This window comes from Cyanistes caeruleus, chromosome 1, assembly GCF_971803275.1.
Source record: "Cyanistes caeruleus chromosome 1, bCyaCae1.hap1.1, whole genome shotgun sequence".
In the NCBI taxonomy this organism is placed as follows: Eukaryota; Metazoa; Chordata; class Aves; order Passeriformes; family Paridae; genus Cyanistes; species Cyanistes caeruleus.
Window position 1 is genome coordinate 97,774,240 of NC_141701.1, and position 18,326 is coordinate 97,792,565.

General features: G+C 38.4%; 1 protein-coding gene across 6 annotated transcripts in view; it reads left to right on the top strand.

The window, feature by feature from the left end:
- The window catches only part of PDE1C (phosphodiesterase 1C), a 200,250-nt gene that overhangs the window by 141,170 nt on the left and 40,754 nt on the right, over positions 1-18,326 (top strand). For all 6 annotated transcript variants that reach the window (XM_086844064.1, XM_023919566.2, XM_086844075.1 and 3 more), the window contains 4 exons: positions 1,199-1,327; positions 7,293-7,394; positions 8,629-8,749; positions 16,355-16,436. In XM_086844064.1, coding sequence (XP_086700190.1) covers positions 1,199-1,327; positions 7,293-7,394; positions 8,629-8,749; positions 16,355-16,436 — 434 coding nt within the window. The remainder of the gene's footprint in view (positions 1-1,198; positions 1,328-7,292; positions 7,395-8,628; positions 8,750-16,354; positions 16,437-18,326) is intronic.

Sequence of the window (18,326 nt, forward strand, 5' to 3'; positions counted from 1 at the left end):
CACCTGCAGCAAGGGGATATGCTTACCACTACCTAATCAGAGAAATACTCTTTTAAAGCATCATAAATTGCTAGATAGAGCTATAATAGGTTTAAAAAGCTCTTGGGTTGGTGGAAGACAGGAAAATAAGATGGAGATGGCAGCAAAATTCAGAAGTATGCAAAGATTATGAAGTCTCTAGTTTCAGTGATGATTTGGCATCTAATTATTTTGACGATGAGAGTGTGCTGGTAACAATGCCAAAATGTCTAAGTGTCCTTGGCTGACATTGCACGCTTGGGCATTTATAAGATGCATTGTGATTATGTGTCTGTAATTAAAATATGTGTCTGTAGTGTGTTAGCTGAATCATGCTGTGCATCAATAATGATTTTCAGAATAAAGCACGCATATGCACAGTAGTGACTGGGAACATAGAAAGAAGATTGTATCTATTCTGGGTGAAGCCACACTACTCTTCTCACAACTTCATGCATACAGGAATTAGGGATCTGCTATACTTTCCAAATACTTATAAAAATGTTCAAGAATATCAGCCAATGTGAAGCATCAGAGGATAAAAATATACTCTCTATGAAGCAAATCTGATTAAGGACTGTAACAAAACATGTTCACCCTCTGTTGCTGTTAACTTCTTTGTCTTAAGACCAGATTACCCTTTCATCAGTTACAGATCTCTGCTCTGGGGCTTAAAAACCGGCATAAAGTACCTTTGGTCTTAACTCTGTCCCACTGGCAATTGCCTTTCCAGACAACATAGTCTAGCACACAGATGTCAGAAATTAGTTGAGTTATATCTTGCTTACAGCCAGTTTGCTGTTCTGGAAACAGTATTGGGTCACATCTTGCAATTGCTTACTTGGATACAGTCCAATTTTAACATCAGAGAGACATGCATAAGAACTAGGAAAAAGCCTCATGATTCTACTCCAAGTTTACATATCTCTCACAGCTTTCAGCACTTGTTTTCAACTATGTAACAAGGCGGTTAGGTGAATCTCATCTGGTGAAATGGATTTTGCAGTGTTCTTTAGGTTTCTTTTACTGAGTAACAGCAATTAACAAAGAATTACAAGTACTCTTAAAATGCTCATATCTATTCTATAGACTTAATTGCTGTAGCTGATCAAAGGAAAACTTCTGAGTCTCTTTACTCAGGGAAGAAACAACCTTTCCTATGTTTTCTTTTAAATGCTAGGTCAGACTCAGCCATTCTGTATAATGACCGGTCTGTGCTTGAAAATCACCACGTTAGTGCGGCGTATCGTCTTTTGCAAGATGATGAAGAGATGAATATTTTATCTAATCTCTCAAAGGATGATTGGAGGTAAAAATGAGCATGGTGTATGCCTAGGAATATTGCAGCATCATCATATACTGGTATTGCCTTGTTTGAATAGCAGTATGCATTATTGTATATTACATGTTAGTCTTTCTATGCTACAAGATAAAGAACTTTAAAAGGTGATTGTCTGTTTTATTCCTGCTTTTAATTTTCACTTCTCATAGTGAGACTAGACTTTGTGACAATGGGTTATAGTTTACAAATTGACTCCCATATAATTACTGAGTATCACAGAGGCACTCTTTGTATACATGTAATTGAGTGTAGTGCTAGCCTGCTGTTTCTTTGTCCTAAAGCATAAATACAACCTTTATGTACTTTAACACTTCCTGCCTGGAAATTAAAAATGGGACTTAATACAAAACGTAATCCAGTCCAGGGGCATGGATCTACTACGTATGCTTAGGAGATTTAAGAAGCTGTAATTTAAAAAGCACCTCATTAAATATCTGATTTATGTGCCAAAATAAGCCCAAGATTAACTTTCTAATAGCAGACTGTTCAAAGTGATGATAATTTTCTGTTTTCATAGAGTTTTGTGAATTTCAAGGGGTGATAATTTAAAAATGGCTTAGAGTGCTAGACAGGAAGGATCTCAACCCATGGTCTTTTTCATGGAAGAGGAAGCAACTTGTGAATCATGTGTGACACATAGTGCCTGCTACATATTCTTAAATGTAACATAGTGCTGAGTAGTTGTTTAATCTAATTTTAATATAAATGTGGGGAAATAAGCCTTTCTCTGGGGTTGACTTCTACCAAAATGGTTAGTGAAGGCTCTGCTTGCTAATCTGTTTAGCCTAAGTTTCCTATTTATTTCAACTTGCCAACAGTGATGTGATCCTATAGCCAAACACCAGGAACTTACAGTGCTGATTTCAGTCAATAGGAGTGTTGTGGAGGAGTGTCCTGAAAATTCTATCTGCCAATATATAGAATAGTGTCATGGTGGGCAGCAAGAAGGAACAGAAAGAAAATATCTCCACTGAGATGTCAAAAATCTATTTTAGGTACAGATGAAAATTCCTTGTCAAATACTGGCAGCAAATTACTGCTTTGTTTGATGTTGGTGAGGAAACAACTAAGGAATTAAGTGACTAGAAACATCAGCCTTAGAGCCACTGTCTGCAAGGAAAAGCCACTGTTTTTAGTGGAGCAACTCATTGCATATGTTTCATTGCATAGATACTGGCTTTAGGTAAATGGTCTGCTTTTGAGCTTTAAACATTTAAAAGTTTTTGATTTAATCAAAGCCAGTTTCAGATATTTCTCATTGGTTCTGTAGTGCCAGTATGTGTGTTCTGTTGATGCAATGTACTTAGAATCCAAGTTTCGAAGAGTAACCCATCCCTTTAAAAAGTACTGTAACTGCCTGAGCAAAAGTATTCAGTGGCTTGGATTGCTTATTTCTTCTCTCTCAAGTACAATTTTATAGCTGCTGATCAAGCAGCAGTGCTGCAGAATAAAGGGTGTTGTCTGGACCTGCTCTAATTCTAAAACATTGTGATTATTTGTAGTGACTGCCACTACAAATTCCCATAAGCAAACATTTGGGAAGCACTGTAAACATCAGCTGACTTCAGCAAAATCTGAGGTGTTGAAAAATAAAACCTAAGAAGTCCAGAGTTTCCATATTCTTGGACTCAAAAGTAGGACCCTTAGTATTGAAGGATGCTTTGGGCAGCTAATAAAATGTGCCCAAATTACACTTCACTTTTGTAGACTGACAAATCTCCCTCTGCAAAAGGCCTGAGTGATGTTTTTTGGCCTATAAATTCTTGAGTACCTTTCTGAGCTGAGCTCTGACTTTTTTTTTCACATTACTAGGAAAAAAAGATCTGATAATCTGCAATTGTTGATGTTTGTGTGGATTTTATAACTTTTTGGTATTCTTTCATCTAATTAGGGAATGTGTTTTCAGAAAAGATACATAGAAAATTGGAGACACATTTCATAGCTGAAAAATAAATGGCCAGGGGTTTTGTAAGGAAAGCAGATGAGAATGGAAGAGGACTTTTGGGTTATAGTAAGAAGAAAAGAGCTGAATATTTACTAGTGCTTAAACAACATTTTTTTCCTCTACAGAGGAATATGTATATTTCTCTGGTGCTTATTAAATATTTGAAAATTAATTGAGTTGCTGCATTTTTTGAATCCCATTTGTGCAAGTGATCAGATGAAAAAACTATATCAAAAACAGATCACAGTGAGCTAAGAAAATAAATGCAAAGTGAACATATGTTTTCCAATATGATATTACAGATGTCTTTTTGACACTGTATTTAATTGTTTGTAAGTTCCATGGAGTTTATTGAAACCTTTACTGCCAAAATAAATAAAATAAATAAAAATAAATAAAATAAAATAAAAATATTAAATAAAATAAGGAGGTTGAATAAAGGCTGAAAAGGAGATATCTGGAAAATGTTTAGTTGTTTAGCTGTGTGTAGGAATACAACTTCAGGAAAAACTTTGAATTCAATTCTGACTTTCTCAGTAAAGCTGCTTGGTGTTTTGTCCCTCAGATAATTCTGAACCCTCCTTGTCAATCACTGTTATTTGTTTCAAGATTGCAGTGAGAAACCATGAGTTTTTTTACTGACCTTGTTAATATGCCTTTTTTTTTTTTTTTCATAATTAATAGTATGTGCATGCTTGCAGGACCATGTAAAATTTTCTTGTAAAATTTTGCTCCTGTGAACTCAGGATAGGCACATGCATATTCTGAGTTTAATACCTTTAGCAAGAATCTGCCAATGATGATATTTCTTTTAATGTAGTATTTTCCTGTAATAAAGTGCTGGGACTTTGAACAAAATTCAGTAACACAAACTGCATGAACTGACACAGAGAAATAAGGGAATACAATTCACATTTTTTGGATCCCAATATTTTATCCACTCCTTATTCCATACCATCTCTATCATCTCCCAATTAATACTTTTTAACTATATACATATATACATACAAACAACTATATACAAATACAGGTATTATTACAGTAGTCACTGATTGTTCCCCCAAGATGTGGATTGACTTCATTTAGTCCATGACTGATATAATGGGAGCATTTCATTCTCATTGTCCATGATATTTCCAACATGGAGTGGCATTGCCTTTCAGCAACAAGTGTTACATTTACCATTCAACATTACAGACTGTTCTCAATCAAAGTCAAGTTTCCCTGAGGTACGTGACATGTTTCGCTGTCCCTCTGTATTACTCACCTAGTGTAACCAGGTCCTTGAGCAAAAACCATGCCATGACTGGGTCAGCCTTTGTTTGAAGCAGGATTGATCTAAACTGTCTTTCCTAACAAAGCTCTCATATGCATCATGGTGACTTTACTTCCATCTGCTGTGCACAGAGGTAACAATTGGGTAAGTTCAGTTAATTGAATCTCTGGGATTAACTAACCAGGTAGACTTTATAAAATGCAGATGCCACAGCTTGGAGATTCGATCAACCATTGCCTTCAGTGTGGATTTTTACAGTCCATTGTTCTGCTTCGCTTTTCCAACAGTTGGTACATGATAGAATATGATATACCAACACAAGCGTCTCAGCACTATGATCTCTAGCCCAGGTGTTTACAAGGCTGTTTTTGAAATGAGTCCCATTGCCCAGTATAGTGTTCTGGGCAGTGACATGAAGCATGGGGTATGTCTCCAGCCATCCAGTGGTAGTTTCTACCATTGTGAGCATGTAGCGTTTGCCTTGGTGGGTTTGTGCAGTGTGACATAATGAATCTGCCAGGCCTCCTCATGCATACTTTTAGACCAATGCCCCCCATACCACAGGGGCTTTATCTGCTTGGCCTGCTTGATTGCAGCCCACATCTCACAGTCATGGATTATGTGGGATATAGTATCCATGGTCAAATCCACCCCTTGGTCACAGGCCCATTGATGTATTGCATCTCTTCTTCCCTCATGACTTGAGGCATTATGGGCCCACCAAACTAGAAATAACTCACCCTTGTGCTGCCAGTCTATATCTGCCTGAGACACTTTAATTTTGGCACATATTCTTCTCATTCATTCATTCATTCATTTGACCACACTCTTCTCATTCTGTCCTATCCTGACTGACCCAAGGGCAACTGCATGGGCAATCTCTTGTTTGATCTGTTCAAAGTATTGTTGTTGTCCAGGGCCCCACATGAAATAATTTTATATAATAAGCTACACATGAAGTAGCCCATACAGAGCAATATGATGGAGTTGTAATCCAGAGGATGTTGTGAAAAGTCTACTCCTTCCCAGCATTAATTGTTCTCAGAGCATAATCACACTATATTCTTGTAAAAGTATATTTTTATGTATTCAGCTTCTTCTCTCTTGGTTGTATTGACAGAGACATTTGTGCTACTGGGAACTGACCAGGATAGGCAAAAAAAAAAAGTTTTCTCATTTATGAAAAGTTACTTTTCATTCATCATATAGTTATTTGGAATGCTTTTAACTATGCAACTGATTGTACTTATGGGTTGGGAGGAGGAGGTGGTTACAGGGGTGGACTGATACCATCAGTTGCAGAATTCTGGTGGTGAAGCACCATTATCTGCCACCCATGGGATTAGATAAGTGCAGCAGTCTTGGGTCTGTACACAGTGGTGGCCTGGGGCTGGAATTTGAGCACAGCTACTATAGTCAAGAAAGAAGTCATCATAATAGACTTCATGAGACATTCATAAAAAGGAGAATAGTGATTTATTTCTAAATGAATGCTGACCCATTTCTGAATATTCCAAATCCTGAGCTGGTATGCTAAACTTGAGCTGTTCTTCCTCTGCTAATCTGTAGATACCTGAACTGAGAGAAAGAGAAAATGAATTTGTATTGTGTGCTAGATCAGAACATTCTGGTATTTTAAACTGTTTAGGGCATCCATATCATCTTCAGAGAAATTTCAACTGGGGTCCAAACTAGTGTTGTAATACTACTACTACTGATGATGATGATAATTATAATGAGTAATGAAAATATGAGAGAGAGAGAAATAGCATCCAAGAGAAACAAGTGATGAACAATACCATTGCTCACCACCTGCTGACTGGTGCCTAGTCTGTCACCAATTAGTGATCACTGGCTCCAGTTTATATATTGGGCATGATGTTCCATAGAGTATGCCTTTGGCCAGTTTGAATCAAGTGTCCTGGCTATGATCCCTCCCAGCTTCTTGCGTACCTGCTCACTGTCAGAGTATGGGAAACTCAAAAGTCTGTGATTTGGAGTAAGTTATTACTTACTTGTACTTATCAGCTATAAAATCATCAGTGTGTTATCAGCATTATTCTCATATTAAACCCAAAACACAGCACTGTATTAGCTAAGAAGAAAATCGACTCTATTCCAGAAAAGAAACAACAAACCAGGACAGCAAGTTTGCTTAACAAAATCTCATACTGGAATAGTTTGAATTAATAATAATTGAATTAATAATAGCAGGGAAGTAGTGCAGGTTCCCAAAGGTCTTTATTTCATATATGCATCATATGTACTAGGGATTTTTTTTTACTGTGCTGATTTTCCACCATATGACTCAACTTTGAATATGCATATTGACCAGCTGAATCAAGTTTCCTGATTCTGAGGCTTTAAATAGTCTTTTCCCTTTCTTTTACGAATGCCCTAGAAAAGAAAACAACTTAAGAAACTTGTGCTTAACTGAAAAAGGAGTACTAATGCCAATGTGCTCTGTAGAAAACATCTACTATTTCTCTTACCAAGGATTAGCCGCTTGGCTTCATTTGCATCCCTCCCATTTATGTGTTTGTGCAGAAAATCCTTCATCCTCTTCCCTCTCCCTGAAAGAGGAATTAAGAGTTACATACAAAGGCATTGCTGTCAGTAATTTGCAGAAAATAAAAGAAACTGCAGTGTGTCTGATGCTGGTTTTTGTGCTTCTCTTTCCTTGCTCCTCTCATTGTGATGCTATCCAAAAGGGAGTTTAGAGCTCTAGTCATTGAGATGGTGTTGGCTACCGACATGTCCTGTCACTTCCAGCAAATCAAAGCTATGAAGAATGCTTTGCAGCAACCAGAAGGGTGAGTCACTTCACAACATAGTGCAGTGGGGGGCTTCATTTCATCTGGTGCTTTGCCAACGTGTTTAACTTCAAAAGCACCTCTCCAGGGGCCCTCTCTTTCCTTTATATCTACAGCAATTTTCTTTCTTCTGTTGAATTTTGAAATAATTCACTTAGGGAGGGATGGGCACATGCCTATATGCACATCTGTAGTCTGTGCTGGTGGCCCAAAGCTTTCAAATGTTACCATTGTGACATTTTTGGACATTTGACATACTGGGCATTTCCCTGGTGTGTAACATCAAGGACACGATTCATTAGAGTGGCCTCTATAACTGAGTATGACTTAAGGTTGGTTATAAGATCTGCAGAACATAACTTGCCATTTGCCCTTATGTAGATGGTATCAGTTGTCACCCTTGGAAGGAGCCTGCTTCATAACCAGAGAACAGACAAAAACTTATGATCCACTGAGGGAAGGAGTGGAAAATAATAGATGGAGCAGTATGGGAGAAGCCTTTTCTTCTTCCCAGTATGCTAATGGGAGCTGTAATATTTTGTCCACAGCTTTTCCCAAAAAAATTCCTTCTATATTGCTCTGAGTGATGGTCAGTTTTTCACTCTGGACACAGTTATTTCCAGAGCCTCACACAATTATATCTGTATCAGATTCATACCTATATCAGAATTACACCTGTATCAGAGCAGGTTGTGGCTAGCCACCTGATTTCCTCAGAAGCTATAACTCTTTCAACCATTTTGGATAGCCAAAAGGCAGAATTAAACAATGAGAACACCCATGCCAAGAAGGCATTATTTACTGGGTTCTTGGGCTAGCCTCTTAGATTTTGATCATAAGAAATCATCAGCATTTTTTTCTTCTGTGAAATCAGGATTCCCGCCTGTACTCACACTAGTTTTCTATCAGTTATTTTGTAGACTTGTCAGAGCCATAGAGATCCCCACTGTTCATTACAGTGGGATAATAAGGACCATCTTCTCTTCTAAGCTGCATAAAATACAACACTGATGAAATGGGGAACATTTCTTTTTGTGTTTCTTAGTATCTCTTTTAAAACAGGAATCATGTATGTTGTAGAAATCAAAGTTATCTGATTTTATGGTCAGAGAAACCACTTCACAAATATCCTGGTCAAAGATTCTAATTATCTTATTTTCCTGTAGGTAAGATTTTTGTCATTCTTCCCTGCAAGAGCAGACAATTAATTTTTTTTGATCCTTTGGGTTTCCAGAATTGACAAGCCGAAAGCCTTATCACTGTTATTACATACAGCAGATATCAGCCATCCAGCCAAAGCCTGGGATCTCCATCATCGCTGGACCATGTGTCTGCTAGAGGAGTTCTTCAGACAGGTAAAGCTAGGCAAGTTCTTTTCTTTTCTGCAATTGAGAGGAGTGTGTAGGATTAGGTAAGGAAGCAGGAAAATATTAACACAGATATGTTGCTTTTTCTCTGATGTTTTTAAGAACCTCCTAAATGGTATGAAGCTTTCTCCTCTAACACCATAAGCACTGGGTATTATGCCTCTTAGGAAGCTAGTGTCTGATGCATTCCCTATAGATATAAACATCACCTACATAGTAGAAATCCTAATTTGGGAAGCTGTCTTTCGAATTAAGAAAACATGGAATATATGTCACTCTACTTAGCTCTAGAACCATAAACCCATGTTTGTGTAGCTGTACTTCATAGAACTCTACTTACATTTTTGTAATGGATGTGAAAAAGGCTTACTTTGCCCTTACTTAAAAAGAAGTTAACTGATCAAAATTATAGTTTATAATGGACCAGCTGTTGACAGACCCACAAATCTAGACAAATCACTGAGCTCCGTGTGATGGTTATAAGGTTCTCAAGTGATTAATAAAAATCATCTAAAAAATGTAAAAAAAAATAAAAAGGTAAAAGCAAACAGATAATTTAAGGAGTGTGTGGGATACTTTTCTCCAGTATGAATTACTAACCTAAGCAGTGCTAGCACTTAGGCGGTTATTTTCTCTACAAAGTCCAATAACTTCATGTTCTATAGTAAATCTAAATGCAAAAGGGAAAAATATGCCAAGAATTGTTTTACTGGCTGGAAGCAGATAGCTCATGCCTGCAATTGATTCTTTCCTGCCACACAAGAGGCTCATGCAAGTAGGATGATTTTAACATAAGTTTTAGGGGAAAATCTGTGTATATTTATGCTTTTCTAGCTCAAAGTTATACTAGATGTGTTAAAATACACAACCGCTAAAGATTTGTGAGAGAATTAAGATTACCTCACATTAAGATGTTTTGATTTATTTTACACATGCAATGAAGACAAAACTATTATTTCATACATTTAAAAAAGTATTTTAATTTCAGACAATAAATTCTACTTTTGTTTTGCAAGAAGAATAACAATACTTTTAGATGAAGCCATATATAAAACTCATATTCTAATTCCAAATTCAGATGCAGTATTAATTTTCTCCTCTGGAAAATCATTAAGCTTACCATGAAGCATAGATTTGTGTTCATTGAATTTATTTAGTACTAGATCCCTACTTGATATTAGAAGAAAAACACACATGCTTCTCACAAATTGATGTCCTAGTTCTGATCAGGACAGGGTTAATTTTTGTAGTAGCCAGGAGGTGGCATGGCTAGGACCTGGAAGTTACTCTCTTCCATCTATCTTTATTTTCCAGGTATGGAGGAAGGGCTTTTTATGGGTTTTTTGATTTTGTTTTATGGGCTGGGGTGGTGTTTGGTAAACATTTGCATGGATACATTACTTCCTCTCTCTTGAGCTTTCTTATTTCATTGCTTTTTCCAGTACATTATTGTTATTTCAATTCCTATTCTTTACCTTTTGTGCCTCCAATTGTCCCCTCCAGCCCACTGCAGGGGCAGGGGGAGGGAAAGGGGAAGAGAGGAGTGAGTGGCACACAGTTTGGAGTTTTTTGGTGGGAGCACTAAATTGAAGAATAAATAAATTTGGTTTTTCCTAAACCAAAACAGCCTAGTTTGGTACCCACTGTGGGACCCAAAGAGTTGAGATAACAACAGATGTGGCCACAGAGGGTTAGAAACAAGTTTGATCTAAGCATTAGTTTTACCATGTATGAAGCCACTGGTCACAGGGTTGCTTGGTCTGTTCACAAGGTTGTGGTACCTAACTCTGGTAGTGAAGCCACACAACTGGGATTTCTGTCCTGGGATGTGGGAATTGACAAAGAGATTGGGAAGAAGACAGAAACTTAGCCTCTGGAGCAACTCCCATCAAGTGTGATAGAAAGGTATTAATTGTTGCAAGTATTTTCTAGTAGTGTGGTCAAGCAGAAGGGAGGGTGTGGAGAAACATCCACTACCAGAGAGAATTAGCTGTGCTGGTGGTAACCTAAAAGGATTAAAATAACAAGCAGTCCCTTGAAAACTCAGATCAGGTCCAGTTTACAAAATGCATGTGGCAGAAGTTTGTTTGCAGCACATCATTGTTGTACACCAACTCATTAGCACTGATGTCAATGAAAGAAATATAACAAAGAGGGCTTCAGGTGACTACACTACTGTGGCAGTATGAAATGATTTTTTCCCTTCCTGACTGTGGACAGACTTGAAAGATTCAAGCATATTAGAGAGGAAATGTCCTCTCTAGTATGGACCACAGTCTCTGCTATTGGAAGCAGAAGTTGCTTCAGAAGTGATTGTCACTGAAGCACAGCTCCTTCTGGCACCCTGATAGCCTGTTCTGGGCTGGATGTTTAAAAGGAAAGTCCTTTTCACACATCATGCTTCAGATGCATTCAAAGTGGTTTGTGCCAATTACTCAGAAAGCTCAAACAGAAACCCCTAATTGCCCAGGGATACTGGCCTGAAGTCAAAATCTCAAATTATGAATTGGCCTGAAGGCAAAAATTTTGTACTATCATTATTATTGGAGAAGGAAAAGATGACATGTGCTGAGGAGATCCCACCATATGTAATCAGCTATCATGATTAATTTCCCAAACTGAAAAGTGATATGCAGTCTTTACTGATGGTTCTGCTGCATTGTAGGAATATACCGAAAATCAAAAGCTGCTGTGTGGAGTTCTATGTGATGATTTGCAGAAATTAGACAAGATGGATCTAGGCTGCAGAGTTGTAAGATGTCCAGCTGGCTTTAGATTTTGCTGGATGAGAGAAATGGCCAGTGCTTTACCTCTGTACTGACTTGTGGATGGTAACAAATGCTCTGTGGGGGTGACCCACAGACCAATGGAAAAAGACCAGTTTGCTGTATGGAGCAAACCCATCCAGACTGCTGAAATGTGGCAAGATATTGCTTCCTGGCTTGTAAAACTAAGTCATGTACCTGCAAGTGTACCCAAGAATCAAGCTACTGAAGAGCAACACAACAATGGATAAGTGGATTGAGCTGCCAAGATTAAAGTGTCTCAGGTAGATCTGGATTGGCAGAATAAGGGTGAATTATTTCTGGCTTGATGGGCCCATGATGTGTCAGATCATCAAGGAAGAGATGCAACAGGGAGGAGATGGGCTTGTGATTGAGGGTGGACTTTGCCATGGATCCTATCTCTCAGGTTATCCACAGCTGTGAAATCTGCACTGAAGTCAAGCAGGCCAAGTGGGTAAAGCTTCTGTGGTGTGGGGGGAAATGGTTGAAATATAAATATGAGGAGGGCTTGGAGGTTGATTACATCACAGTCTCTCAAACCCATCAAGAAAGTACTATGTACTTACAGTGGTAGAAACAACCACTGGAGATGTGCTCTGTGCCTCATGCCACTACCTGTAATGCCATTTTGGGCCTGGAAAAACAAGTTCTGTGGCAACATGACACCCCAAAAATAATTGAGTCAGACAACAGGACTCATTTTAATAATCACCTCATAGACACCTGGGCCAGAGATCATGATATGGAGTGGGTGTATCATACCCACTATCATGTACCAGCCTCTGGGAATATTGAATGGTACAATGGGCTGTTAAAAATCATATTGAAAGCCACAGGTCATGGGACATTCAAACATTGGGATCTACATTTTGTGGAGGCCATCTGGTTAGTCCACACTAGAGGCTCTGCTAATTGAGCTTCCCCTGTGTAATTAAAACCTCCATATGCAAAACCTCCACATGCACAGGGACACAAAGTCCCTGTGGTGCATATGAGGAATATGTTTTGAAAGACAGTTTGGCTTAGTCCTGCCTCAAGCAAATGTGGAATTGTTTTGCTCAAGGATCTGGGTAAACTTGGTGTGTAATGCAGAGTGATGGGGAAACACTATGCATACCTGGAAAGGATTTGATTTTTGGGTGAGAATAGTCTGTAATGTTGAATTCTATAATATTGGCTGCTGAATGACACTGCCAGTGTGCACCACAGCCATCATGGACAATGTATATAGACTGCTCCAGATACACCAGTTGTGAGCTCCTGATGCAGCTTGCAACCACCCAACAGCACACCAGCCCTTCTGCCCTGGAAAACACCTAGGACAGATAAAACTCACACTCATGGACTAAATTAACTCAACAGACATCTTGGAGGGATGGCCATTAACTATAGAAATGATAATAGTGCTTGTAAATACATACATACATATATATATATATATTTATATATATGTATGTATTTATGCATTAATATAGATGGAAAATGTAGGATCTGGGCACAATACAAATTGTATAGAATGGTGGGTACTGTCCTGGTTCCAAACAGGATGGGGTAATTTTTACAGCAGGCAGAAGAGGCATGGCTAGGACCTGGAGTTTATTCTATATCACTTCACATCATTTTCCTGGGATGGGGGAAGGACTTTATTCTGGGTTGGGATAATGTGGTGGCAGTCGGGTTGGGCTCCATGCCGAGCATCTGCATGTGAATCACTTGCTGTTCTCTTGTACAATTTTTCTATTCATATTGTTGATTTTGCTGTTTGTTTTCTTATCTCATTGCTGTTTCCAGAAGATTGTTCTAAAGTTATGATCTGTATCATTTTTATGCCTTCAATTCTCCTTTCCAACCCACTCCAGGGGGACGGGAATGGGTCATGGGGAGTGAGCGAGTAGTGCATGGTTTTGAGGTTTTCAGTGAGAGCACTAAATTGGAGAATACCATCCCTAAACCATATTGAGAACTACTACTAGCCAAGGGGTTAGTAAGGGATGGTTAGTATGGGTAGTAAGGGACTTGCTTGTCCTAGGATTGCATATTTATTTCCTTATGGCCACTTATTGCAGACCCTTTCCTTTCCTTCCTGCTAAGTGTTCTTCAGAGACATAAAGCCTGACTTAACCTATATCAGAAAAGATCCCCAGCTCTGTTGATTTCCCAGCATTTTGAGATGCGACATGACACAGGTCTTCATACACCAAGTGACCATGCTGTAGGTGTGAAAGATTAGAAGTACAATACTGGTCTTTTATGTTCAACATTTATGAGCATCTCTTACAGCAAACATCTTCCCTTAATTAATTAGTTCTACTAATGTGTTTTAGCTAGCCATTAGGAAGTTGCTCAAACAGCTTAGAAACCAAGTGTTTCTCTGAGCAGTCACAAAGACAAGCAGGTGTTCCTTTCCAAGACAATTAGCCACTGTGGCTTTTATGAGGTCTAAGGAATAAGAGAAGACTTATGAGCAGACATTGAGAGATGTTTTTTTCTGAGTGACACAGCTGACACAGTAAAGGAATGTCACTTGGAAATATTTCTGTGTTTAGTTTTAACCTGATATTTGTATATCAGGCTCCTAACATAAATCAGAATTGTTCTAAAGCAGGATACTATTGCTTGTTGTTCTACAAAAAATCCTAAAAGAACTTGTGCCCCCCTTCCATGTATGTTATATTAACAAAAATAAAAAGAATTCAGCTCTTCTTATACCCACAGAAGATTTTCTCTTTTTAGTTTCCTGAATATTTTAGCTTCTATTTGACATTAGTCAGGACACTGGCAAGAAGTCCAGTACAATTATAGTGAGGTGCAAATTTAAGTAAATGATTTTACAGTATATTTAACAGGCTATTTAAATTCAAATGTTCTGTGGGAATTACTGCAGCTATGTCATCCTATACATATCTTTCCAACATGAAGAATGTTGTAGAGTGACTGAATTAAATTAAAGGGCATTTTGAAACATGTGACTAGAAAAACTGGAAAACTGGGAATATAACTGGGGTTTTAACACCTATCTTCTACCATCTTGTGTGCTGGAAAAGGCCTTTCAGTTCTGAGGGCTGGTAGGTATGTCTGGACTTATGTAGTTAAAATGTAAATGTAATCTAAAGGTAATGTGAAATGTCATGTTCACAGCATCATAGAATACCAGGTTGGAAGGAAGTTGAAGGGTCTTCTGGTCCAGCCTTTCTTGGAAAAAGCACAGTCTAGATAGGATGATCCAGCACCCAATCCAGCTGTATCTTATACGTGTCCAACGCTGGGGAAGTCACCACTCCCCTGGGGAGATAATTTTAATGGCTGATCTCATTGTGAAAAATTTTTATTCTGTGTCTTATCAGAATCTCTTCAGGAGTAACTTATGTCCATTACCCCATACCTTTTCTTGTGCCTCCTTGTAAAATGGGGCACATCTCCATCTTCTTTGTAGCCACCTTTCAAATACTGGAACATGGTGATAAGGTTTCTTTTAAGTTTTCTTTTCTCAGGGCTTAACAAATGCCCTCAGTTCTCTCAGCCCTTTCTTACATGGCATGCTTCCCAGTTGCTTCATCACGCCTATATCCCTTCTCTTGACCCTCTGCAGCCTATCCACTTCTTTTTTTTGCATGGGGGTTCCAAATCTAAATACCATATTCCAGCTGTGGCCTGGCAGGAGCTGAGTAGAGTGGAATAATGATTTCATTGTCTCTGCTGATGACACCCTTGTTGATGCAGCCCACCATTCTGCTGTTTTCTTCTCCAGAGCACCACAGTGTTCACTCATGTTAGCTTGCTGTGCAACAGGACCCTCAGGTCCTTTTCCACATAGCTGCTCCCCAGCTGTGTTGTTCCCAGCTTGTGTTGTGGTCTTGGATTATGTTTTCCCAGGTGTATGACCTTACAGTTGTCTTTGTTGAACTTCATAAGGTTCTTGTGAGACCACTCTTCCAACCTATGCAGGTCTACCTGCAGGATGACTCTCCCTTTAGAAGTGTTCCATTTCCCACTTGGTTTGGTATCATCAGCAAACTTCACCAGGGCACACTTGATCCCATCATCCAGATCACTTATAAAGATATTAAACAGCATTGGATATTAATCCAGTATTGCCTGCTGGAGTATCCTGCTTGTGACAGGTTGCCAGTTTGAAAAGAAGATATTTATCACCACTTGCTGATAGGCTGGGGCTTATCAGCCAGTTCCCCACCTGCTGCATGGACCACTTGTCTCTACTATAACACATCAATGTCTTTAGGAGGAGGCTGTTGGAAACCGTATCAGAAGCCTTGGAAAAATCCAGGTAGACAATGTCCACAGCTGGTCCCACCCACATCAACCAAGAACGTTACTTTCTTGTAAAAAAATGTAAGTGTTTTCTTTGGAAAAAAAAATTGCTAATCTTCATGCAGCCAGCCTTATCTGAAAGACTAAAAAAGATGTGCAAAGCCCTGAAAAATCAATCTTGACATTGATGTTTTCTCACAAAAGATTTGTTCTGAGAACTGAGTTCTCTGGAGAACTACAGTGAGAAACATTCTTGTGCTCAAATGTTTTTTAGTTGATGCATAGAAGTACCAAGCAAGCAGGGAAAGTTCTAGTGAAAAGTCACTGGAATCAAGATGCTTAATTCACCAACTTCTCCTTGGGTTACAACTTTGCCAGTGAGACTCAAATTCTCTACAATTTATGTTATAAAGCCCCAGTCTAAACAAAATCCAAACGTAATTAAAGAAAGTAAACGAGAGGCTTTTACAGTCATAACATAATATATGAAAAGTGCAATGTGTCTTGTCTTTTAAAACTTCTTAATTTTTTTCTCCAGGGTGACAAAGAAGCAGAACTAGGGCTGCCCTTCTCTCCTCTGTGTGATCGGAAATCTACTATGGTTGCTCAGTCTCAAATAGGTATGTCCCTTTTGGTGCAAGCAAAGTAGCATCTTAAAAGAAAAACTTCATCTTCTCAGTAATGTTAAGATCAGTGATCTCATAATTTGGAATTACATTGAAGAGAGGAAGTAAGACACAATGGCATTATTTTCCCTAGATCAACAATTCAAAGAGGAGCCATTAAATTTATGGTGATGGTTCCATACAGTAACCAAATCACCTCTGACATGTCTGCAGAAATAACTACAGTACTTGGTTATGACACTTACTCCATGATTTTGTGAGTTGTGAAGACAAGGGCACACATGAGAATATCACTGTTGTTGGTGTATATGAAAATGTAATGTCAGTTCCTTAGATGACCTGGACAAAACAATTTATTCCTTTCACCCTTTCCTTCCCAATGCTTTAAACCAACCATTGTTTTTCATCAAAGCCAAGCAACTAGCAAACCTTTTCCTTTGCCACCCATTTAGAAAAATAGATCTTTTTATAGACTCACCAGCAGCATTTTCTCTACCTCTTCTTCAGTTACTAAGTGAAAAAGTAGGGGTAGGATGAGGCAATAAGCTTCACATTTAGTGAAAGAGGAAGAGGGGCTAAGTGATGTAAAACTGTTCAGGGGGATTGGTGCAATGAAGAGAAAATGGAAAAGGTGGATTTGTAGGTGGATTTTTATGCCTTGGAAGTAAGTGAAGTAGATAGAATAACATGTTTCAGCCTCAACTGGAGAATAGGTAGCCAAATGGAATAAAAAAGGAAAGATAACATGGACACTAAATTTGAGAAAACCAGAAAGACAGAAAATATATTAAAGCAAAAAAAATTTGAAGCATGAAATTTCTCTTAAAGAATGAAACAAAGATTTCTCTGAATCTAGGAAAGTACAGATTCATATCTTTGGCTAAAAGCTGTTTCTGTTTAAAATTATTTAATTGTTCCTGGTAATCAAGCCATTATCTCAGAGACAGCATCCCAGATTTTTCTGGCTTTGGAAGTTTAGACAATTCACCTAAGAATCTGAGTTTGAAGAGCCCTATACAAGCCTGGCCTGGTTACCAGGCTTGCAGCACTTACTCCTCTGGAATAATAAGCTACCATACCACTGTCTGTTCTGCCAGTAGCTCGGTGGAGGAAAGCAGCAACAAACTTGAAGTATGACAGTCTCAACTAAAACTGATGTTGAAGAGTCATGGACATAGGCTTATTGCTGTGCTGTGGGAGAAGATAAACTCTCCCTCTATGGCTGCTGTGAGGGAAAGTACAGGTAGATACTTCTCTTACACATCCATTTTATCTGCTTCTAGATATGTTCCTCACTCGTTACAGTGAAGAGAAGTTGTGCCTTCCCTGGGGTCCCTCTACATAGCTTTATGTATGCTTGGGAACCAGTCTTCCTGGTCCTCTCTTTTTGTGCTCCTTTGCTCAGACCTTTCCTCAGAAGAAGAAAGAAACCTCTGTTCTGAGGTCCCTATGTCAAGCTACTGCAAAATTAATGTTATATTAAATCAGCACAAATACAATTTACCTTAGAGGCACTTTTCAGTAGGCAAAGGCAGGCTTATTTAGTCATATATCATTTGTGCAGTTTAGTAATCCATTGACATTAATGGACTACTCTTTATTTTTTTTGCCTTCTACCATTATTAAATTATTAATTTTTCAGTCTGCAGCACATTTTGACAGTGTCTTTCTCTAATGTCCCTTTTGTTAAATTGCAGCCACCTGTTTTCTGGCTAACTGCTGAGATCAGACTTTCAAAGTTGTAGACTAGATTGTCAGACAGATAATCTCCTTTCATTCATTTATTTATCCAATTAATAGTCTGAAAAAATTGTTTCCTGGAATAGTAATTACATTTCTTTGCAGAAGTAAGTTCTTACTGAATTCCAAATTGTGCTATTATAT